The 18,519-nt window shown below is 55.4% G+C and overlaps 8 protein-coding genes across 8 annotated transcripts; 5 read left to right on the forward strand and 3 right to left on the reverse strand.

Moving 5' to 3' along the window:
• Nucleotides 1–68: 68 nt before the first annotated feature.
• CCM_00506 (uncharacterized protein) lies at nucleotides 69–844 on the forward strand (the record flags this gene model as incomplete). The annotated part of the gene is made up of 2 exons (XM_006665666.1): nucleotides 69–395; nucleotides 464–844. The coding sequence occupies 2 exons, from the start codon at nucleotides 69–71 to the stop codon at nucleotides 842–844; spliced, it is 708 nt and encodes a 235-aa protein (XP_006665729.1).
• Nucleotides 845–1,112: 268 nt separating this feature from the next.
• Nucleotides 1,113–2,343, reverse strand: CCM_00507 (peroxin; the record flags this gene model as incomplete). Its single annotated transcript, XM_006665667.1, has 4 exons — nucleotides 1,113–1,211; nucleotides 1,280–1,828; nucleotides 1,902–2,125; nucleotides 2,190–2,343. 4 exons carry the CDS (start codon nucleotides 2,341–2,343, stop codon nucleotides 1,113–1,115), a joined length of 1,026 nt encoding a protein of 341 aa, XP_006665730.1.
• A 948-nt stretch (nucleotides 2,344–3,291) lies between these two features.
• Nucleotides 3,292–3,963, forward strand: CCM_00508 (ubiquitin-conjugating enzyme E2-18 kDa; the record flags this gene model as incomplete). Its single annotated transcript, XM_006665668.1, has 3 exons — nucleotides 3,292–3,326; nucleotides 3,388–3,604; nucleotides 3,667–3,963. The coding sequence occupies 3 exons, from the start codon at nucleotides 3,292–3,294 to the stop codon at nucleotides 3,961–3,963; spliced, it is 549 nt and encodes a 182-aa protein (XP_006665731.1).
• Nucleotides 3,964–4,771: 808 nt separating this feature from the next.
• Nucleotides 4,772–7,139, forward strand: CCM_00509 (asparagine synthetase; the record flags this gene model as incomplete). Its single annotated transcript, XM_006665669.1, has 10 exons — nucleotides 4,772–4,797; nucleotides 4,840–4,919; nucleotides 4,995–5,087; nucleotides 5,148–5,174; nucleotides 5,229–5,264; nucleotides 5,324–5,472; nucleotides 5,550–6,542; nucleotides 6,596–6,879; nucleotides 6,932–7,036; nucleotides 7,097–7,139. 10 exons carry the CDS (start codon nucleotides 4,772–4,774, stop codon nucleotides 7,137–7,139), a joined length of 1,836 nt encoding a protein of 611 aa, XP_006665732.1.
• A 498-nt stretch (nucleotides 7,140–7,637) lies between these two features.
• On the forward strand, nucleotides 7,638–9,688 carry CCM_00510 (outer mitochondrial membrane protein porin; the record flags this gene model as incomplete). The annotated part of the gene is made up of 9 exons (XM_006665670.1): nucleotides 7,638–7,753; nucleotides 7,793–7,799; nucleotides 7,880–7,940; nucleotides 8,317–8,366; nucleotides 8,443–8,553; nucleotides 8,628–8,750; nucleotides 8,817–8,847; nucleotides 8,985–9,607; nucleotides 9,659–9,688. The coding sequence occupies 9 exons, from the start codon at nucleotides 7,638–7,640 to the stop codon at nucleotides 9,686–9,688; spliced, it is 1,152 nt and encodes a 383-aa protein (XP_006665733.1).
• A 368-nt stretch (nucleotides 9,689–10,056) lies between these two features.
• CCM_00511 (DnaJ domain protein) lies at nucleotides 10,057–11,764 on the reverse strand (the record flags this gene model as incomplete). The annotated part of the gene is made up of 3 exons (XM_006665671.1): nucleotides 10,057–10,753; nucleotides 10,824–11,142; nucleotides 11,740–11,764. 3 exons carry the CDS (start codon nucleotides 11,762–11,764, stop codon nucleotides 10,057–10,059), a joined length of 1,041 nt encoding a protein of 346 aa, XP_006665734.1.
• An 856-nt stretch (nucleotides 11,765–12,620) lies between these two features.
• On the reverse strand, nucleotides 12,621–15,935 carry CCM_00512 (nonsense transcript regulator; the record flags this gene model as incomplete). The annotated part of the gene is made up of 2 exons (XM_006665672.1): nucleotides 12,621–15,591; nucleotides 15,652–15,935. 2 exons carry the CDS (start codon nucleotides 15,933–15,935, stop codon nucleotides 12,621–12,623), a joined length of 3,255 nt encoding a protein of 1,084 aa, XP_006665735.1.
• Nucleotides 15,936–16,543: 608 nt separating this feature from the next.
• CCM_00513 (U3 small nucleolar ribonucleoprotein IMP4) lies at nucleotides 16,544–17,506 on the forward strand (the record flags this gene model as incomplete). The annotated part of the gene is made up of 2 exons (XM_006665673.1): nucleotides 16,544–16,552; nucleotides 16,619–17,506. 2 exons carry the CDS (start codon nucleotides 16,544–16,546, stop codon nucleotides 17,504–17,506), a joined length of 897 nt encoding a protein of 298 aa, XP_006665736.1.
• Between the last annotated feature and the right edge of the window lie 1,013 nt (nucleotides 17,507–18,519).

Here is an 18,519-nt window from a genome sequence, read left to right on the forward strand (position 1 = left end):
CATCTCGCCAATTACCTACTCTGTATATGTACAAAAGAAAAGCCAAGGACCGCACCGTGGCAGAGAACATGCTATCCTTTGCCCCCGCGCCCATCTTTACGGCCAACTGGGACCACCACCGGCCAGCCGTCTCGTCCCCGCTCTCGTCCTCGCCGCTGCGCGCCTCCTCGCCCCTCGGCACGCAAGACGAGCGCGCCGACGCCTTTTCGCTGCGCCAGACGCAGTCCTCGCCCATCCAGCCGCCCAGGTTCAAGTACGCCGCGCGCGCGACGCGCCCCAACCCGGTCCTGCGCCGCCGCGAGGACGCGCAGCAGCAGCGGCGCGCCACCTATCTCCGCAGCGTGCGCGACAAGGCTGAGGACAAGGCGTGGCAGAGACGGGACATTGAAGGACAGGTGCGTTATTTTCCTGCCCCTTTTTGTGCCGATTGGTGTATTTGGTTGCTGACGAGAGAGGCAACTAGTTTCTGAAATCGAACTGGATCGCCGACATGGATCGCCTGTCACACGACGCGCCGGAGCTCTCCGAGGCGGATATAGAAGACGCCTCGAGTTTCCAACCCGAGTTGCTGCGGCTGAAAGAGGACGCGCAGGACGCGGATATGGACGGTGGTGATGATGACATGGTCGACGAGTACGCCGAGGATGCCGAGCTTGAGGCCATGTTTGCGTCGTATCAGCAGCAGCAGCAACCACTCTCGCCAGCGACACGCCCGATATCGCCGTCCTTGTCCGACGACGAGTACGACGATATTTTTGAAGAGTTGCTCTCGGCAAAGGATATCGACCAGGCTATGCAGACGCATCAACCTACAGATTCGGCAGATCAGATGGACATGGAATGAAGATAAACTGTATTAATTACATACTTAGGTGGACATATGGCGGCGTTCTGGATATCTGGCTACTTACTTCTTCGATCTCTTGGGCGTTTTTTGACACATGGTTATGGCGTTTTGGAAGCCACGGCAGGGCCGTTTCTTTGGCTGGAATTATATCTCTTATCCCCGGAACCTGTACGTATGTGTATATAGGACACGACATGCTTAAGGCAAGCTTTCGAGAGACCCATTGGTCGTGTGTATACAACTTTTCATTTTCTTCGTTTCTCTACTACTGTGGGTTGCATTGCTCATCGGCGCCAGCAAAGGCTTCTTGTGCCGTGTCGAGGTCTCCAACCAAATCCGAGGGCGGTGAGCCCAGCTCCTGCATCTATCGTCACCAGTCAGCACATTGTTCATCAAGCACGACTGCCATGCATCATGTGCATGCGCGCTCACCTTCTGCATGCGCTCCACAATGTACTCCCTGTCGGCGGCATTCGAATCCGAGTAAGTGCTTGCCTCGAAGCGGGCAACAATCTCGTCGACGAGCGCGTGCTGGTCCTGGTAGCGCTTGAGCTCATCGGCTGGTGTCTTATCGCTATGCGTGGCTAGCCAGGCAGGGAACTTGTCGTGAAGCTCCTTCATGGGCTCGTAGAGAATTTCCTTGTTGGTCAGCTGCTCCATCATGCCCATGAGCATCTTAGAAAACGCCTCCTCGCTGTCCTCGCCGCCAGGCCCGCCCGCGCCGCCCGCCATTTGCTTCAGCAGCTCCGACATGAAGTCGTCGGAGCTGCCCGAGGCCGCGGCCGCCGTGGCCTGCTCACCCGAGTTCTGCATGCGCTCCATGGTACGTCGGATCGTGTCCTGGAAGGACTCGTCGCCGGCCAGAGTGTCGCTGGCCGGGGTGTCGCTGGCCGGGGCCGTTCCAGCCCCGGGCGCAGCGCCGCCTTCCGTGGCGGCGGCCATACCCTTGAACATGCTTTCAAACTCGGCCTGCACTTCTGGCTGTGGTGGTGGCGGGGTGTATTAGCAAGTCTGTGTCCTAGGCGGGAGGGTGCTGGTGATGGGTGACTCGTACCGACTTCTCGAGCTCGCCGAGCAAGTTCGCCATACCGGCCTGGAGCTGTTGGGCAAAGTCTTCTTCTGTCATATCCTCGGGGTTGACGGCGCCCCCAGCCTTTGCGCCGGCCTCAGGCGCAGTAACAGCGGCGGTGGCAGCAAGAGCAGCAGGAGCGGCTGCAGGGGTCGCCAGCGTATGACTTGGTGAGTCCAGCTTTACAGTAGAAAATTCATCCAACATGTCTGTACACCAGGCTTTAGCGCGGTTCTTCCTCAGAGGAGGGAAGCTTGTGAGCCGTGAGCTTACCGTCCAAGTCATCTAGGTCATCCTCATCCGGGTCCGGGACGTCGCCAACGGCCGCCGACGTCGCGGCGCTTGTGGAGGCGACCGGAGTCTCTACCGTTTTTGTCTCGACATGTTGCTTCTCAGCCTTGGGCGGCGCTGCACCAGTTGTGTCCATAGTGAGGGTATGTGTGTGTGTGTGTGTACGTGGTTGTTCTATCACAAGCTTGACTTGCGCGCCGGCTAACCCCACATGCAGCTAGACAAGGGCAAATAGCCGCGGGGTTGGGATGAGCTTTTCGTCTGAAGGTGTAGTTTCTGCTTGTCTACAATGCAAGGATAGACGTATGATTTGCAGGAGGAAATGAGGTGTATTTAAGATTTGCGTGTGGCTTGGTCGAGCGGCAAGTATGGATGGATGGGAGGTTATGCAAGAAGGCTTTTGCGGGAGCAGCTATTGGGTGTTGAGCCGAGGGAACGCACTAGAAAGGCCGGAGCACTGTTTGAGTGTGCCCCACGGAACGATAGTGATGGTGAGTTTTCCTCCAAAGGCAGCAGGCAGCACTGGAACGCCACAGGCAGGCGCACCAGTAGATACCTAGATACAGGTACTAGGTACCTACCTGTAGGTTCCTACCGCTAATAGGCACCTACCTAAGAAGGCCACGGAAAGGTATCGCAGGGGAAATACATTGGATGTTACGGGGAAATATGGGAAATATAGCGGCAATCCCCTTGAGATGATCCAGACTCGCAGCGCAGAGGCTGGTGCCTGTGGCTGTGCGACCCCTCCCCTGTCACATCCCCAAACGGTGGCGGCCGAAAGTGAAGCGGTACCAGTGTTAGCGCATTTCACTGGTGCGTGACTGCACCTGAATCCCTTTGTCACGACCTCCAGACTTGGACAGTGTCATCTCTCATCAACATCTGCCGCATTCAACGGTAATCTCGCTGGCACCGAGAACTGCGCGCTCATTTTCTACATTTGTGCGCATTATTTTCGAGCTCGTCACCTCGCCCCGACCTACTCGACGTCTACTCTCGACACTGTGACTTTGTTTTGTTCTTTTCTTTGGCAACCACTTATTGCGACGGCGACCGCTTCGGACGTTTGCAACAACAAAATATGGCGCTGTGTCACAATAGATTACAAGAGGAGCGGTAAGAACAATAGCTCGCACTGCTGCCGCAGCCACATGCCGCTAACACGAGCACGATGCAGCAAGCAGTGGCGGAAAGACCATCCGTTTGGCTTCTACGCGCGACCGATGCGCACAAAGGAGAACATTTTAGACCTGAAGAACTGGGAGTGCGGTGTGCCCGGCAAGGAGAAGACGATTTGGGAGGGCGGCATGTTCAAGCTGGTCATGTCCTTTCCCGACGGTGAGGCTGAACCCAATACTGTTGTGCGACGTCACGAGACTGACCAGATGCGTTGCGTGCGTGTGTAGAGTACCCGACAAAGCCTCCCAAGTGTATGTCACAGACTGCTGTTGGACAGCCCCTAGGCAACGGAAGGAGAAAAGCTAACAAAAGTTGGATAGGCAAATTCGTCCCGCCACTGTTCCACCCCAACGTGTACCCCTCTGGCACCGTCTGCCTGTCGATTCTCAACGAGGAGGAGGCGTGGAAGCCCGCCATCACAGTCAAGCAAATCTTGTTGGGTATCCAGGACCTTCTCAACGACCCGAACCCCGAGTCGCCGGCGCAAGCCGAGGCGTACAACCTGTTCAAGCGCGACCGCGTCGAGTACGAGAAGCGCGTGCGCCGCGTGGTGCGCGAGAACCCGACACCATGAGAGGTGATGTGAACATGGAGGCGGGGTCGTGCCATTTTTTGGGGTGTTGAAATCACAGCAGGAAAAAAAAACCAGACAAGAATACCAGGCGTTATACGGTGCTCAAGAACGAATACATGCATCATGAGATGGAACGTGCAAGTAGGACATGAGGAATATAAATGTGAGGAGGAGGGTAGCAGAATGGTTGAAACGGTAGTCATTTAGTGCTGAATTGTATGACCCTTGTGGCCTCATGATTGAGATGAAACGTAGCTATGGGTGCGGTGCGTACTAGAGGTTGTGGATGGTGATGCTCTGGGTGTGGTGTCAGACAGCGACCAGCCGAGCCGAGAATGTGGTGTCGAGGCTTAAAGTCAGATTGAGTTTGAAAGCAGAAACCGGCAAGGACCGGGATTGCAGATTTTAGCCGCATCAACTATTAGCGAATGGAGAGCAGAAAACTGCAGGTGAGTGGTGGTTGTGGTGGAGGAATCCGAAGTCGGCCGTTTAGGATGGACTTGTTAAAATATTACACGAAATATGTAGGCAGGGTAACTACAGTGGGTGTACGGGCAGTCTCTTATCAGTGCCGAGTCAGATGCAGCCACAGAAACGACTGTGCGCAGCCAGCGACCAGCGGCGGCCAGCGGTACTCCGTTCACTGGGTTGGATGACTCCTCCCTCCTCCCACACGCGACTATCTGCGTTCCCCACGCCGCCTTCGGGCACTGGTGGGAAGCTTTTCTAAACCTTTTTTTCCTCTGCTGTGCGTCTCCATCTCCCCTTCCTCCAATCTACAAACCAAATTGTATACCCAACAGTAACCATGTGTGGCATTTTTGCTTGCTACCGGTATGTCCTTCTTACTCTACCTGCTCGTTATGGCTAGTGAAGGAGGGGCAATCGCATCGACCCCTCCATCGCCTTGCGCACAATGCATACGCTGGCCTTGTCACAAGTCACAAGCCTCCCCGGTTTGCTAACATCATGGCCGTAGTCATCCTGACGTCCACAAATTCAAGCCGACGGCTCTGCGCCTGTCGAAACAGTACGTCAATTCTCTCTTACTCGCCGTCGTCACCCCTTTTGTATTGGAGAAGCACTGACACAATGTAGAATCCGCCACCGAGGCCCCGATTGGAGTGAGTCCCAGCAATCGCAGCTGGCATACCAAACACCGCGATGCTAACAATTCTGCGCAGGCGGCAACGTCATTTCCAACAGCACCAGTACGCTCAATTGACCTCTGCAGTACCTGAAAACCCGCAATACTGACCCTTTAGTCCTTTGCCATGAACGTCTCAGCATTGTCGGCGTCGGTAAGTTGCCCAACTGAATTTTCTCCCCCACCTTGGCATCCATCTCACAAACCTCCCAGAGTCTGGCGCCCAGCCATTGACCAACGCCGACGATTCCATCGTTCTCGCTGTCAACGGAGAAATCTACAACCACCGTCTGATCCGGAAGAACCTCAAAGAGACGTACCACTTCAAGACGCACTCGGATTGCGAGGTCATTATTCCTCTGGTATGAATTAGCTACCCCCGCAGCGCAGAGTGAGCCTGCTGCGCGCAAGGCTGCCACTAACAGCATTGCGCTATTAGTACATGGCCTACGATAGCGACGCACCCGCTCATCTCGATGGCATGTTCTCCTTTGTCCTCTATGACAAGACCCAGGACCGCGTCATTGCCGCCCGCGACCCCATTGGCATCACCACTTTCTACCAGGGTTGGTCCTGGAAGGAGCCCGACGCCGTCTACTTTGCCTCGGAGCTCAAGTGTCTAGCCCCCGTCTGCGACAAGATTGTCGCCTTCCCTCCTGGCCACGTCTACGACTCAAAGACGGCCCAGACGACGAGATACTTCAAGCCCACATGGTGGGACCCCACCAACGTACCCTCGGCGCCCCTCGACTTGATGGCCATCCGTCATGGTCTGGAAAAGGCCGTCCGCAAACGTCTCATGGCCGAGGTCCCCTACGGTGTGCTGCTCTCTGGTGGTCTGGACTCGAGCCTCGTGGCCGCGATTGCCCAGCGCGAGACGTTGCGTCAAAAGAAGCTCGCCATCGAAGCCGGAAAGAACCAAGCTACCGCGCAGGACGCTGACAAGGGCGACGGCCTGGTCGGTATCGATGATGAGGATCACCTGGAAACCGTCACATACCTTCCACAGCTCAACTCGTTTTCGATTGGTCTGCCCGGCTCGCCCGACAACGTGGCTGCGCTCAAGGTCGCCGAGTTCCTCGGCACCAAGCACCACGTCATGACATTTACCATTGAGGACGGCCTCAACGCCCTGTCGGATGTCATTTACCACCTCGAGACCTTTGACGTGACGACGATCCGTGCCTCGACCCCAATGTACCTGCTCTCGCGCAAGATCAAAGCCATGGGCGTCAAGATGGTTCTCAGCGGCGAGGGTAGCGACGAGATTTTCGGCGGCTACCTGTACTTCCATGCCGCACCCGACAAGAAGGCGTTCCACGAGGAGACGGTGCGCCGTGTCAAGAACCTGCATCTGGCTGACTGCCTGCGTGCCAACAAGTCGACCTCTGCTTGGGGTCTGGAGGCTCGCGTGCCCTTTTTGGACAAGGAGGTGAGATCCGCCTTCATGCGCGCATGGGAGTTTATGCAAGCTAACGATTCTAGTTTTTGGAAACAACAATGAACATTGACCCGGCTACCAAGATGATTGACAAGGAGCATATGGAAAAGTACATTCTGCGCAAGGCCTTTGACACGGCAGGCGAGCCCGACAACACACCGTATCTGCCCGAGTCGATCCTATGGCGACAGAAGGAGCAGTTCTCGGATGGTGTCGGATACGGATGGATCGATGCACTCAAGGACACAGCAGAGCTGCACGTGACCGACGACATGATGAAGAACCCCAAGGCGGAATGGGGTACAGACGTGCCCGACACCAAGGAGGGGTATGTATATTCGTGGAGAGGTGGAGAGCGCAAATTGCTAACGTTAGGGTAGATACTGGTACCGTTTGATGTTTGACGAGCACTTCCCGCCTCGCTGTGCGTCAACCGTCATGCGCTGGACGCCGACTTGGTCCCAGCAGTCTGACCCCAGTGGCCGGTGTGTATTGACAATTTCGAATTACAATCCTGGACATGTTGGTCGCTAACGCATTTATAGAGCCATTGCCACCCACAACCAAAAGTACGACAACGCGGCATAGATGTACCGGATTACGGATACAGGAGTTTCATACCCGGGTAAAGGAGGGTCGACTGCTTTCGTATACTGAATAAAAGTTAAAAGTAGAACGAGACCTAGTTAGCTTGCTGTTGTGGTTGAAAATAGAATGTTGTGTTTTTTGATACACCAAGGGTCTATATGTGCTTGTAGTATTGATAATGTGACGGGTTATTGGCTGAACCTCTCGGCTGAAGAGAGAAGTCCGAGTCAGGCCTGGGGTATAGCAACCATTGTGGGTGGGCAATAGCATGAACCCCGGAACATGACATTATTATGCATCCTTTGGCCGTGGTGAATACATTGTTGTTGAGTCACAGAATAAGCTCGTGACTTTGATCTGAGAAGAGGCGTTCTTCAGTCACGAGGACCGTTTTTGTTTTGGGCGTCCCAACTCGTTGGCGGGGTGGTGACTACTACGCCACGGCGTTGTGTTTGCAACCGCGGCCTACGTTTGTCGGCACCATTGCATCGTGCAGAAATGGTGAATGGCATCAATGGGGAGGGGGGTCTCCGGTATGTAGTGTCCGATCGCGTCAAAGGAGTCCCTCATTTGCCGGTGAATACAGCCCCTCCTCCACGTGGAGAGGCATATGTGTAGTTACGGATAATAATTAGAGGAGGGGGATGCGGCAGTGACATGGTACGTAGGCAATAATCGCTAATTTAACAATTTTACTGCATTTTGGTTTCTTGGTTTTGCTATTAGCAAATAGTGTCCAGGGTCCTGTCACCTGTGTCACCCTTTTAGGTGAGGCTTGGGCGAGACGTGCTCATGTACCTGGTAGGTACCTCGGGGCTCGCACACCACCCCGGCTATGTAGTTAGCTCGCCAAACAGACAGCCTGCCTCGCTCATGAGGCGCAGTCGGCTGATGTCGGGGCCGTTTCCCTGGGCGCATGGGGACTTCCAAGGTACATGTACCTTTGATGTCGCACTACTGGGTATGAGGCCGACCAATAACAGAGCTCAGAGCCCCCCATACATTTTGGGCCTGCCATCCGCCATCCCCCAACGTTTACACGCCTTGACTAGTCCCCCAAGGCTACCGCCAAATTTGCTCTTTTTTTGCTGTTCCTTTCCCTCTCATCAAACACCATCACCATCCAATACAATACTTTTTCTTCGTACCGAGCCCGTACATCCCTCCCCAAAGTCAGCCATCATGTCTGTTCCCGCCTTTTCCGACATTGCCAAGCCGGCCAGCGATGTACGTCTTTTTTTCTTCTCCCTCCCCCCAGCGCATTCCCCCTTTGCCTGGTTCGTCCCGGTGTTACCCGTTTGAGTTTTGGGTTGAGGACAGCTTTTTTTGTCCTGCGCTGGACGACGATGCCATGCACGCGCTTAGCTTGCGCGCCAGTCCTCCAATGGAGGAGACAATCTTTGGCCTTGGAGATGCTTAATTCATTGCTGAAGGCACGCGGCAACGAAACGAGCTCAATGCTAACCTCGATCTCTCCCCCACGAATAGCTCCTGAACAAGGACTTCTACCACCTCTCGGCCAGCACCTTTGAGTTCAAGGACACCGCCCCCAACGGCGTTGCCTTCAAGGTCACCGGCAAGTCCAGCCACGACAAGCACACCTCTGCTGCTGTAAGTAGTCCTTCTCGCTCCTACATCTCGCGCGTCCGCGCAAGCTGACTCCTCCGCCTTGTCCAGATTGAGGGAAAATACACCGACAAGCCCACTGGTACGGTTCCACCACCCGACGTTTCAAATTTGGCGCGCAGCACGATGGCAACAGGCCTCGAGCCTCGACCGACGTGACCCCACGCGCCGCACCACGACGTCGCTCAATCCGATCGGCCTACTAACCTTGCTCGCCAGGCCTCACCCTCACTCAGACCTGGAACACGGCCAACGTGCTCGACACCAAGCTCGAGGTCAACGACACCCTCGCCAAGGGCCTCAAGCTTGAGGGTCTCTTCAACTTCCTGCCCGCGACCGCCGCCAAGGGCGCCAAGTTCAACCTGCTCTTCAAGCAGCCCGGCTTCCACGGGCGCGCCTTTTTCGACCTCCTCAAGGGCCCCACGGCCAACATTGACGCCGTCGTCGGCCACGAGGGCTTCCTCGCCGGTGCCTCGGCCGGCTACGACGTCAACAAGGCTGCCATCACTTCGTACTCGGCCGCCGTCGGCTACGCCGCGCCCCAGTACAGCGCCGCCGTCACCGCCACGGACAACCTGAGCATCTTTGCTGCCTCGTACTACCACAAGGTTAACTCCCAGGTCGAGGCCGGCGCCAAGGCCACCTGGAACTCCAAGACGGGCAACGCCGTCGGCCTCGAGGTCGCCTCCAAGTACCGCATCGACCCCGTCTCGTTTGCCAAGGTCAAGCTCAACGACCGCGGCATCGCCGCTGTCGGCTACAACGTTCTCCTCCGCGAGGGCGTCACCCTCGGCCTCGGCGGCTCCTTTGACACCCAGAAGCTCGACCAGGCTACCCACAAGGTACGCACACCACAAAATGGCGACGAAACATGGCCACTAACCCCTCTACAGCTCGGTGCTAGCTTCACCTTCCAGGGTTAATTGCCCTTGATGACCCTGCAGGCTATATATAGCCTATGTACTACCCTACTAGATGCGTGCATTTTGCCCCTGGTTGATCTCGGATGTAGATGTAGAGTTGATACAAGAAAATAACTAATGATGTCCTTGGATGGATGATGTTTTACATTTTTTGGCCCCGCAGGTGATGTTATCAAGCATGTGATTTTTTCTTGACGATTCATTCCACCCGGCTCAGATGTGTAATTTATCTTGTTTATAATTTATCTTGTTTATACGTGTTTATACAGAACCAGGCCCATTGTCCCGGTTCCTCGGCTGGATAACTAGTCTTGGCATTTACGTTGGCCATGTCGGATGGCCGATGTCGGGGCGGCGGAGAGAAATCACTAATAGTCCTTCTTCTTCCTCCCGCTCACCGTATTCCAGTACCACACGGGGACCATGACCGTCGCGCCCAAAATGCCGAGCACAATCGCAAAGTGCGCTCCCAAGCTGGCCTGGGGCTCAAACTCGACGCCCTCCTCGTCGAGCGCGCGCCGGCGCCTAGCCCACCTGCGGCGATCCTCCTTCTCGTGCGTGCGCCGGTGGGCGTCCTTGTCAAAATGCGGCGGCACGTCGTCCGCGTCCCTGTGGAAGTGCCCGCCCGGCGCCTGCTGCGCAGTAAACGGGTCGTGCCCCCCAGCAGCGGTAGTGCCCCCACCGCCTTCGTAGTTTGTGTAGTGCGGCGCCGAGGCGGACGAGGCAGCGTCCGCCGCCTGCCGTCGCTTATCCGCGTGCGCGCCCCAGCCCCCGTTGCGGTAAAACGACGGCGGCGGCCCGCGAAAAGTGCCCCGACGCCGGGACAGGCCCGACGCGGGGCGGCCGCCCGCGTGGTGGTGGTACGTCGCGGAGTGGTAGGAGCCGTGCGGAGGCGCGGATGCGGCCGGGAGCCGCCGCGCCATGACGTCCCGGTCGTAGAGCGCGCGCCGCGCGGGGTCCGAGAGCAGCGTGTAGGACTCGGAGAGCAGGGAGAAGGTGTGTGCCGCGCTGGGATCGTGCCGGTTGGCGTCGGGGTGGTGCGCTTTGCTGAGTCGGTAAAAGGATCTGTAGAGGGGGGGTTTGTTAGAGGACCCGGTGACACTGGGGGGGAGTTGCGGGAAAAGAAAGGACGCACTTTTTAATGTCGTTGGGGGTGGCGGCTGGGGATACTTGTAGACGGTCGTAGTGGTTCCGCTTGGTGAGGTCATGCCGTGTGCTCAACGTGCAGCAAAACGACCGGCGCTGCTGCTGCTGCGGCGGCAGAGGCCATGTGCTGGCCTGTCCGCAGCCGGTGGAAGAGACGTGGTGACAGCGACGGACGTCTACTGGGCCGAGGCGGCTTCGGCGCGGTGGCGGCGTCGTAGTTGAAGAGGCCGTCTTCGAGGACGACGTGGTCGTGGAGCGTAGAAAGAGCCGCGGACACGGCGCCGCCGCGCGCGCCAACGCGGCCATTTCTGGTCAACTCGTGGGTGGTTTCGCTGGTGTTTGTAGTAGCTTATCTTGTCATCGGAGGAGAAAGTGAGGGAGAGGCTCAATAAAGGATCTGGGAGGGGGAGAGGAAAAGTTGTGGTGTTTGGCGGGTTGGTGGTTGAGAGAGATGTCCCATGTCATTTTATGGGGCGTCCGCCCGGGGCGCACACCAAAGCGGCGAAGCCGGCTCGGAGCCGAAGACGAACGTTGAGGCGTGACCAGACTAGATGGAATCTCGATCATCTCCGTAGTTATTTATCCTAACCAATCATGTAAAGACGTTCTTACGTCTACTTATTCTGCCTCGTTGCTTGGCCTTGACGGGGTAGGCTTGGTGCGATATAGATGGTATAAGATTGGCGCCCGATACATGCGAACCGCCGACATGGGCCGAAGGGACCTTGATAGCACAAGCGGCAGGTGCTTCTTCATTCAACAGTCTATGAAGAAAGTAGACCTTGTTAGTGTCGCAGAAAAAAATTCTACCAGAGGATATCAGCTTCGCTCTATATGTTCTGTAAACAGCAAATGCATTGCCACTTGTGTGCAGGGAAAACGGCTGTAGCAGAATAGTTAGTTACCTGCATCAAGCTGCGGGTACACCATTTTTTGTTTAAACAAAGTGTGACTGCGATCATGTACTTACTCTTCTCCACGTTGTTCTACTCAACATTCATCTTTTACACTCGTTCTTCTCAACGTTGCCCTGCTTGGCCCGAGAAGCGAGTCCAAGACTCAGTGAATCAGGTTTGTTAGTGCCTGATCCGCAGTCACTCTCGAATCCGGAACAGGCGTTCTACAACTTGTATAAGAATACCAATAAAAGAAACCAACGTGTATGGTAATGAGCAAAGAGCAAAGAGCAAGATAGTTGATTGTCAATAAAACTGGCAAGAAGCATCTAGGTACACGGCCACCCCCAACAGCATCACCGTTACGCCTATGCTACTGCCTTGCGAGCCAGCTAAATATTTATACTCTTTCTTTCCTCTATTCCTCGTCAAACATGAGCCCCCGTGTCTCCAACACAAGCCATCACTGGTACACCTTTCATCGTTTCATTTCTTCGTGCGTGTTTCCCGCTGAAAACCGCGCCGAGCGCCAGGAGAGTGTCATGGCTTCACAACGAAAAAAAGTTGAGCCGAAAAGGCGACCAACGGTGGGTTGACGGGCCCAGTCCTTGTTGAAAGGACTAATGTACGTCGTCAGAGCACAAAGCGGCGGAGATGAATGAACATCTCGTCACCGCAGAATGTACACCTCTGGCGTGTCTGCTGTGTTTTCTGCATGGCAACGGCTGGTCTTGTCAGAATTTGGCCTGGTGTGGCTACGACTGACGTCTATAGCTGAACAGGTAGTGGTCTACATGAAGACGGCTGAGCTTTGCAAATAGTGGCTGCTGACCCGAAAAGTTGCTTTTCAATCAAAACGCACGTCCGATGCGTCCGAAATTGCTCCTCGCTCAGTCGTAGCCACCTCCGACTTGGCTATGGAAAGCCGTGCTAACGCTCTTGTCGTCGTCATCGTACCGACGGCCGCCGTAGCGATTGTTCGGAGGAATGCGGGCGCCGCTCTCCACGTACTGTCGCAGACGGTCGCTCTGGGTGTAGGAGATGGCGCGCATGCCCGTGACGGCGTCCTGCAGACCGGCACCCAGACTGACGCCACCCTGGCCTACGCCGCGACTGCCAATAATGCTCGACGAGGACTCCGTCGTCTCCGAGTTGGCGACGCTGTCACCGGTGACGCTCTCGGCCGCCGCGCGGGCGCGGCTCTTGCCACCGCGGCCCGGGCCAGCGACGCCGGGCAGACCAGGCCAGTGCTCGGGGGCGAAGTTGGAAAACATAGCAGGGAACGACGAGTTGAGCGCGGCGCCGCCAAAGGTCGAGCCGTGGATGGATGATACGTCGTCGGGGACGTAGGACATCATGGAGCCAGAGTCAAAGTCACGCATCGTGCCAGAGCCGTTGAAGCGTCCGTTCTGCGGGGTCTGGTACCCGCCAACGGGAAGATGGTTGGTGGGTTTCTGGCGGTGCGATCGGGGCTTGCTGAATTGCAGAAGGCACTGCTGGAAGTTGTTCAAGGGGCCTTCGACGAAGCAGCGACGGTCACGGAAGTGAGTCAGAAGATTGTACCAAAGCTCGTGCTTGGAAAGGACTCTGGGGTTGCCAAGAATGACAAGGCCGTACTTGGCACGTGTAAGGGCGACATTGAGACGGCGAGGATCAGACAGGAAACCAATGCCTTGGTTCTCGTTGGAACGCACGCAAGACAGCACAATGAAGTCCTTCTCACGACCCTGGAAGGCGTCTACGGACGCAACCTCGACACCCTTGTATAAATCCTTCTTCGACGTGCCCGAGTTTTGCATCGTCGTGACAATGTAGCTTCGCTGGCCTTCGTATGGTGTAATGACACCAATCTCGGCAGGCTTGACACCCGCCTTGAAGAACCGTGTGACAATCTTCTCGACGTTGGAGGCTTCTGTTCGGTTCAGGTAGGAAGTGCCACTGGTAGAGATTTCTTCGTTGCCGATATTGGACCAGAACATCATGGGCATCTCAGCGACAGGCCAGGGAAAGTCGACATCCTTGCGGATGCGTTGTTCTTGCGTGACACCATTTTGCAGGCTGCCGTCGTAAAACATGTTGGAGGGGAACTCCGACAGACACGGATGCATGCGATACTGGGTGTTGAGGAGAATGGGTTGGAGGCGAAGCTGCATGAGGCGCTCAAATAACGACTGGCTCAGACCGGCCTTGGCCGCCTTCTTGTTCATGATGACCGGGCCGAGCTGCTTGTGATCGCCGACAAGAACAACTTGTTTGCACCCCAGCATAAGGGGAATGATACATTCAGGCTCTGCAGACTGAGTTGATTCGTCAATGAGTACGCTGCGAAACTTGATTTTGGACAGACGAGGGTCGCCGGCACCAACGCAGGTACAGCAAACAACGTCAGCGTTCGTGAGAATCTCTCGTTCAGCTGCCTTGGTCAACTGTCTAAACTTCTTTTCATCTTGGCTGATCAGTTCGCCAGCCTCGATTTTGAGTTGCGACAACTTGGCGAATTCACTATTATGCTCCGACATGCGTACCTGCTCGTGAAGAGCAAGGAAACTAACGGAAGATTCGACATCTTCACGGGATTTGGCAGTTAGTCGGACGACCTTGAGGCCGGTGCGGTGGATGCGCTCGCAGAGCTGATCAACGGCAACGTTGGAGGGAGCGCAAACGAGGACTTGGTTTCCGCTCATCTTGGACAGGTGGTAGATGATGGTGGCAGATGTCACCGTCTTACCAGTACCGGGAGGGCCTTGGATAAGACTGAGCGGCTTCTGGAGAACTGATCGAATCGCGTCAACTTGACTTTGGTTCAAATCTGGCAGACCTGGTGCAGACCACTTCTTAGGAAGGTTAGACTTCATTGGCTGCAGATGAACATCGTGGCCAAGCAGCGTGTGGAAAATGAAACCAGAGACGCTCATGTCGTCGACGGCAAAGGTCTTCATGGCGAGCTGCATGCGGTCATACGAGGTGGCCTTCCAGACATAGTCGGCGGAGAAGTTGTGGGAAAGGTCGGTTGGGTTCGATCTGTCATTGCCAGTCTTACGCAGCTCAAGACAAACCTCGTCGGACTGACTGTTGGGAATCTTCATGACATAACCGACACCCTGCCAAGGCTCTCTGAGTTCGCCGTTATAACGAAGTAGCATTTCGTCACCAACGGCAAGCTTGACTTCTCCGGATTCAATCTTGCGCAGATTGAAAGTGGCCAGGTGCTTGTTGTTGAGACCTAGGGACCATTCGACGGTCAAATTATCCTCGGACTGCGCCTCTTTGAGCTTTTTGTCGTAGTCGGATTCCATCTTCACAAGCGGCCCGAAGATGTTTTGGTAGTGAAACGCATCCTCATACTTTAGGATCACGGGTTTGGGATCGTCGTCGATAGTCTGGTCCTTGTCTAGATCGGAAATGGTGGCGTTGGGCTCCAACTTCCACATCTCCTCGAGACGGGCGATGGTGTTGGGAGACATGTGACGGGCGCGTAACTGCTCAGCTTCGGAGGGGGCGCTGACAAGCCAGTCGAGAAACGCGCGCTCCTTGATCAATGGCTCCCAGCGGGAGGGGTCCCAGTTCATATCCTTGTTCGAGGCCGACGCCGCGCAGGGCTGGCGACACAGCAAAACAACGACAGAGTCGGACTTGGCGGGAATAAAACCGAGCAGGAATGAGTTTTTGGTACCGCAGCTATAGCATTCGAGAATAGTATCGCCGAGGGCGGATTCGGGGTGAAGCTGGACTTCCTTGTGGCGAGCTCGAACGAGATGGTTGATGATGTGCGAAGACGTGCTGTTGCCGCGGGCGCTGCAAAACCATTTGTTGCAGATAAGACACTTGACGACGGACGCAGGAGCGTGAATACCGCAGTATCTATGACAAGGCATGTTAGTCCGGACCAACGCGTTTGGAGGCCCTCGAAGAATTACTTACGCGCATGCGTACGCGGGGAGCTCTTTCTCCTCCTCGGTGTTTTTGAGGTTCAGTCCTACCATTTCGTCGACTGGAACACTACCCAGGCTGTCGTTGTCGTCCTCAAAGACTTCAGTCTGGTTGTCATCATCATCGGCGCGTCGACGGCCACCATGGTCGCCCAGCTTGCCGTAGAGAAGGCGCTCTTCGGGGTCGAGGGTGGAAAGATCGTCGTTTCCAGCGTTGATTGCTGCCGCCGAGTCGGAAATGAGGTGATTGCCGACATGGGTGAAGGCTCCCTCCATGGTGTTTGTAGTCACGGTTGGCGGGTTGGCCGGCGTAGTTTTCTTTCACTGGCAAAGTTAATATAGCCCGCCACGCCAGTAAGAGACAAAATCGAAGAGAAAAAAAAAATCAATAAGCAGAGGTACAGCTGGAGACTCACAAAATACCAATTATTACCAGAGGAGCTCTGGTTGCACGCAGGGTGGTGCTTGGATCGGAATTGAGGAAGAAGACTGTAGAAATCGTTTGCGGGAGCGATTCACATCATCGCGGGCAAGGTGGCGGCGGAAATAGGATGGAGGGCGAAGTGTGGCTTGCGCAGATTGGCGCGGCACTCGGGCGGGCAGAGAAGTTTCGGACAAGCCGCGAGAAAGGCAAACAGGCTTGGTGTTTTTTTTTTCCCCGGTGAGCAAGAGTCACAGAAGCCCTGCAGATGCGCAATCCGGCATCTCGCCTTGGTTCGTCCAAGGCTACTTTGGTGGGACAATTTGCGTACACGTGATAAGCGGGAGCGCTATCGATAGCGCCGACAAGTCCAAAGTTTTTGGTCTCAGCCTGCTTTTTCTGGCAGCTCGTTTTTACAGCAGATTGAATGATCAAGGCATAGAAGCCAGCAAAATCTTTCAAGATGATGATCGTAAGTGTTTGTGATTTTTATGTGTGAAATCTCTCCTACGCAGTCTTCTAATTCGTGGTTGCGCAGCGCAAGCAAGCCAGGCAACGGAGAGATTATCTCTACCGTCGTGCCATGCTACTACGCGATGCCGAAATTAGCGAAAAAAGAGCCAAGATGAGGTCGTCGCTTGCGTCAGGCCAGCCTCTGGATCCCACCATTGCAAACGATAAATCCCTGCGCAAAAACTACCAGTACGACGAGTCGGCCGAGAAGACGACGGCCGAGGAGCTGGACCTGGACGACGAGTACGCCCAGCTGTCAGGCATTGTCGACCCGCGCATCCTCGTAACGACCTCGCGCGACCCGTCGGCTAGACTGGGCGCCTTTGCCAAAGAGATTCGACTTTTGCTGCCAACCGCGATTCGCTTGAACCGTGGTAACCTGATCCTGCCCGAGCTGGTACGCTCCGCCAAGTCGTCTGGGCTGTCGGATGTGATTTTACTGCACGAGCACAGAGGCACGCCCACGGCCATGACGCTGTCACACATGCCTCACGGGCCGACGGTGTCCTTTTCCCTCCACAACGTCGTTTTGCGACACGATATCCCGGGCAGCGTACGCGGCACCGTCAGCGAGTCCTACCCCCATCTTATCTTTGATGGGTTCACGACGCCGCTGGGCAAGCGCATTGTCAAGGTACTAAAGCATATGTTCCCGCCGCGGGAAGCGATTACGAGCAGAAATAAAATGGGCAGCCGCGTCGTGACGTTTAAGAACATTGACGACAGTATCGAGGTACGACACCACGTGTTTGTGCGGACTGGGTTCGACAGCGTGGAGCTGGCAGAGGTTGGTCCCCGGATGACGATGCGACCTTTCGAGATTCGCGCAGGCACGTTGGAGAATAAAGATGGCGATGTGGAGTGGCATCTGTCGCAGTATACGCGGACGGCGAAGAAGAAGAATTATCTGTGAGAGGCGCGTGCGAGATAGACAGCAGAGCAGCCGGTCTGAATCTAGTATACCCGGGTTTGAGAGGAAGAGCAATGCATTGGCCCTTGATGCCACGGACTTTGTGTGGGGAGACCCGCTCCAGGCTGCCAGATTTCGATGAAGATGATCTTTTTGCGTCGTGGTTACCGTTGTTGGACCAGGGCCGCTCCTCGTACCAGGCACCGAGATATCTATCAATGGGACGGGCTGTACGGAGCACTGGGAGTGGCTGTGCTATGACGTCAACTTGCACTTGTCGAGATGGTTGAATGAGGATTCATGGATAATGTTTGTATATACACGGAATTCATTTTTGTGAAATAATTTCCTCGGCGCAGAAATCGATGTGCCTGAATTCACAACGCGAGAGTCCTCTGTCAGCTCAAGAGTGACGGGCTTGAGATGTGCGACAAGTAAGTGGCTGTCAAAAGACGTTTGCGGCAAAGCAGTAGGTAAAGACAGAGTAAGAAGAAGCAGGGAAGAGAGAGAGAAAATGAGCGGCTCCGGAGGTTCCAAAGTCGAAGAAAAAAACGGCATCATCAACAAGCGAAACTGTTTCGGGGGCTGTGCTACCAGAGTTGCATTCGCGAGCCGATGCTCGTCACAGCCTCTCGTTGGGATGATGCGGCGGCCGTGGCGCAGGCGGGCTTCCTTGCTCCTGGCCCTAGCAGAGAACCCTGGGCAGGTTGGCAGGCTACCCTTACAACCTTGTTCGTTTTGAACTACTACTCTGTACCACATACTTGTTATTCATCTGCTCAGTAAAAACTGGCAGCCTAATAACGCCACCTGCAGCTTGCGTGTCGCTGGCAGAACGGATAGGTACCTGTTGCCTGTCTGCATAGAGGCAAAGCCTATTTTTGCTCTCTGACCAGTCATCTCATTCCTTGGCGGGAACTTCTGTCTCGGCAGGGAACGATTTTCAGTTGTCTCGAGTGGGCATGCGGGACTAGACAGGTGTGATCAGCCTCTAAAATAGAGTCCAATCCAGTCCA

The sequence above is a fragment of the Cordyceps militaris genome (genome assembly GCF_000225605.1).
Source record: "Cordyceps militaris CM01 unplaced genomic scaffold CCM_S00001, whole genome shotgun sequence".
NCBI lineage: Eukaryota > Fungi > Ascomycota > Sordariomycetes > Hypocreales > Cordycipitaceae > Cordyceps > Cordyceps militaris.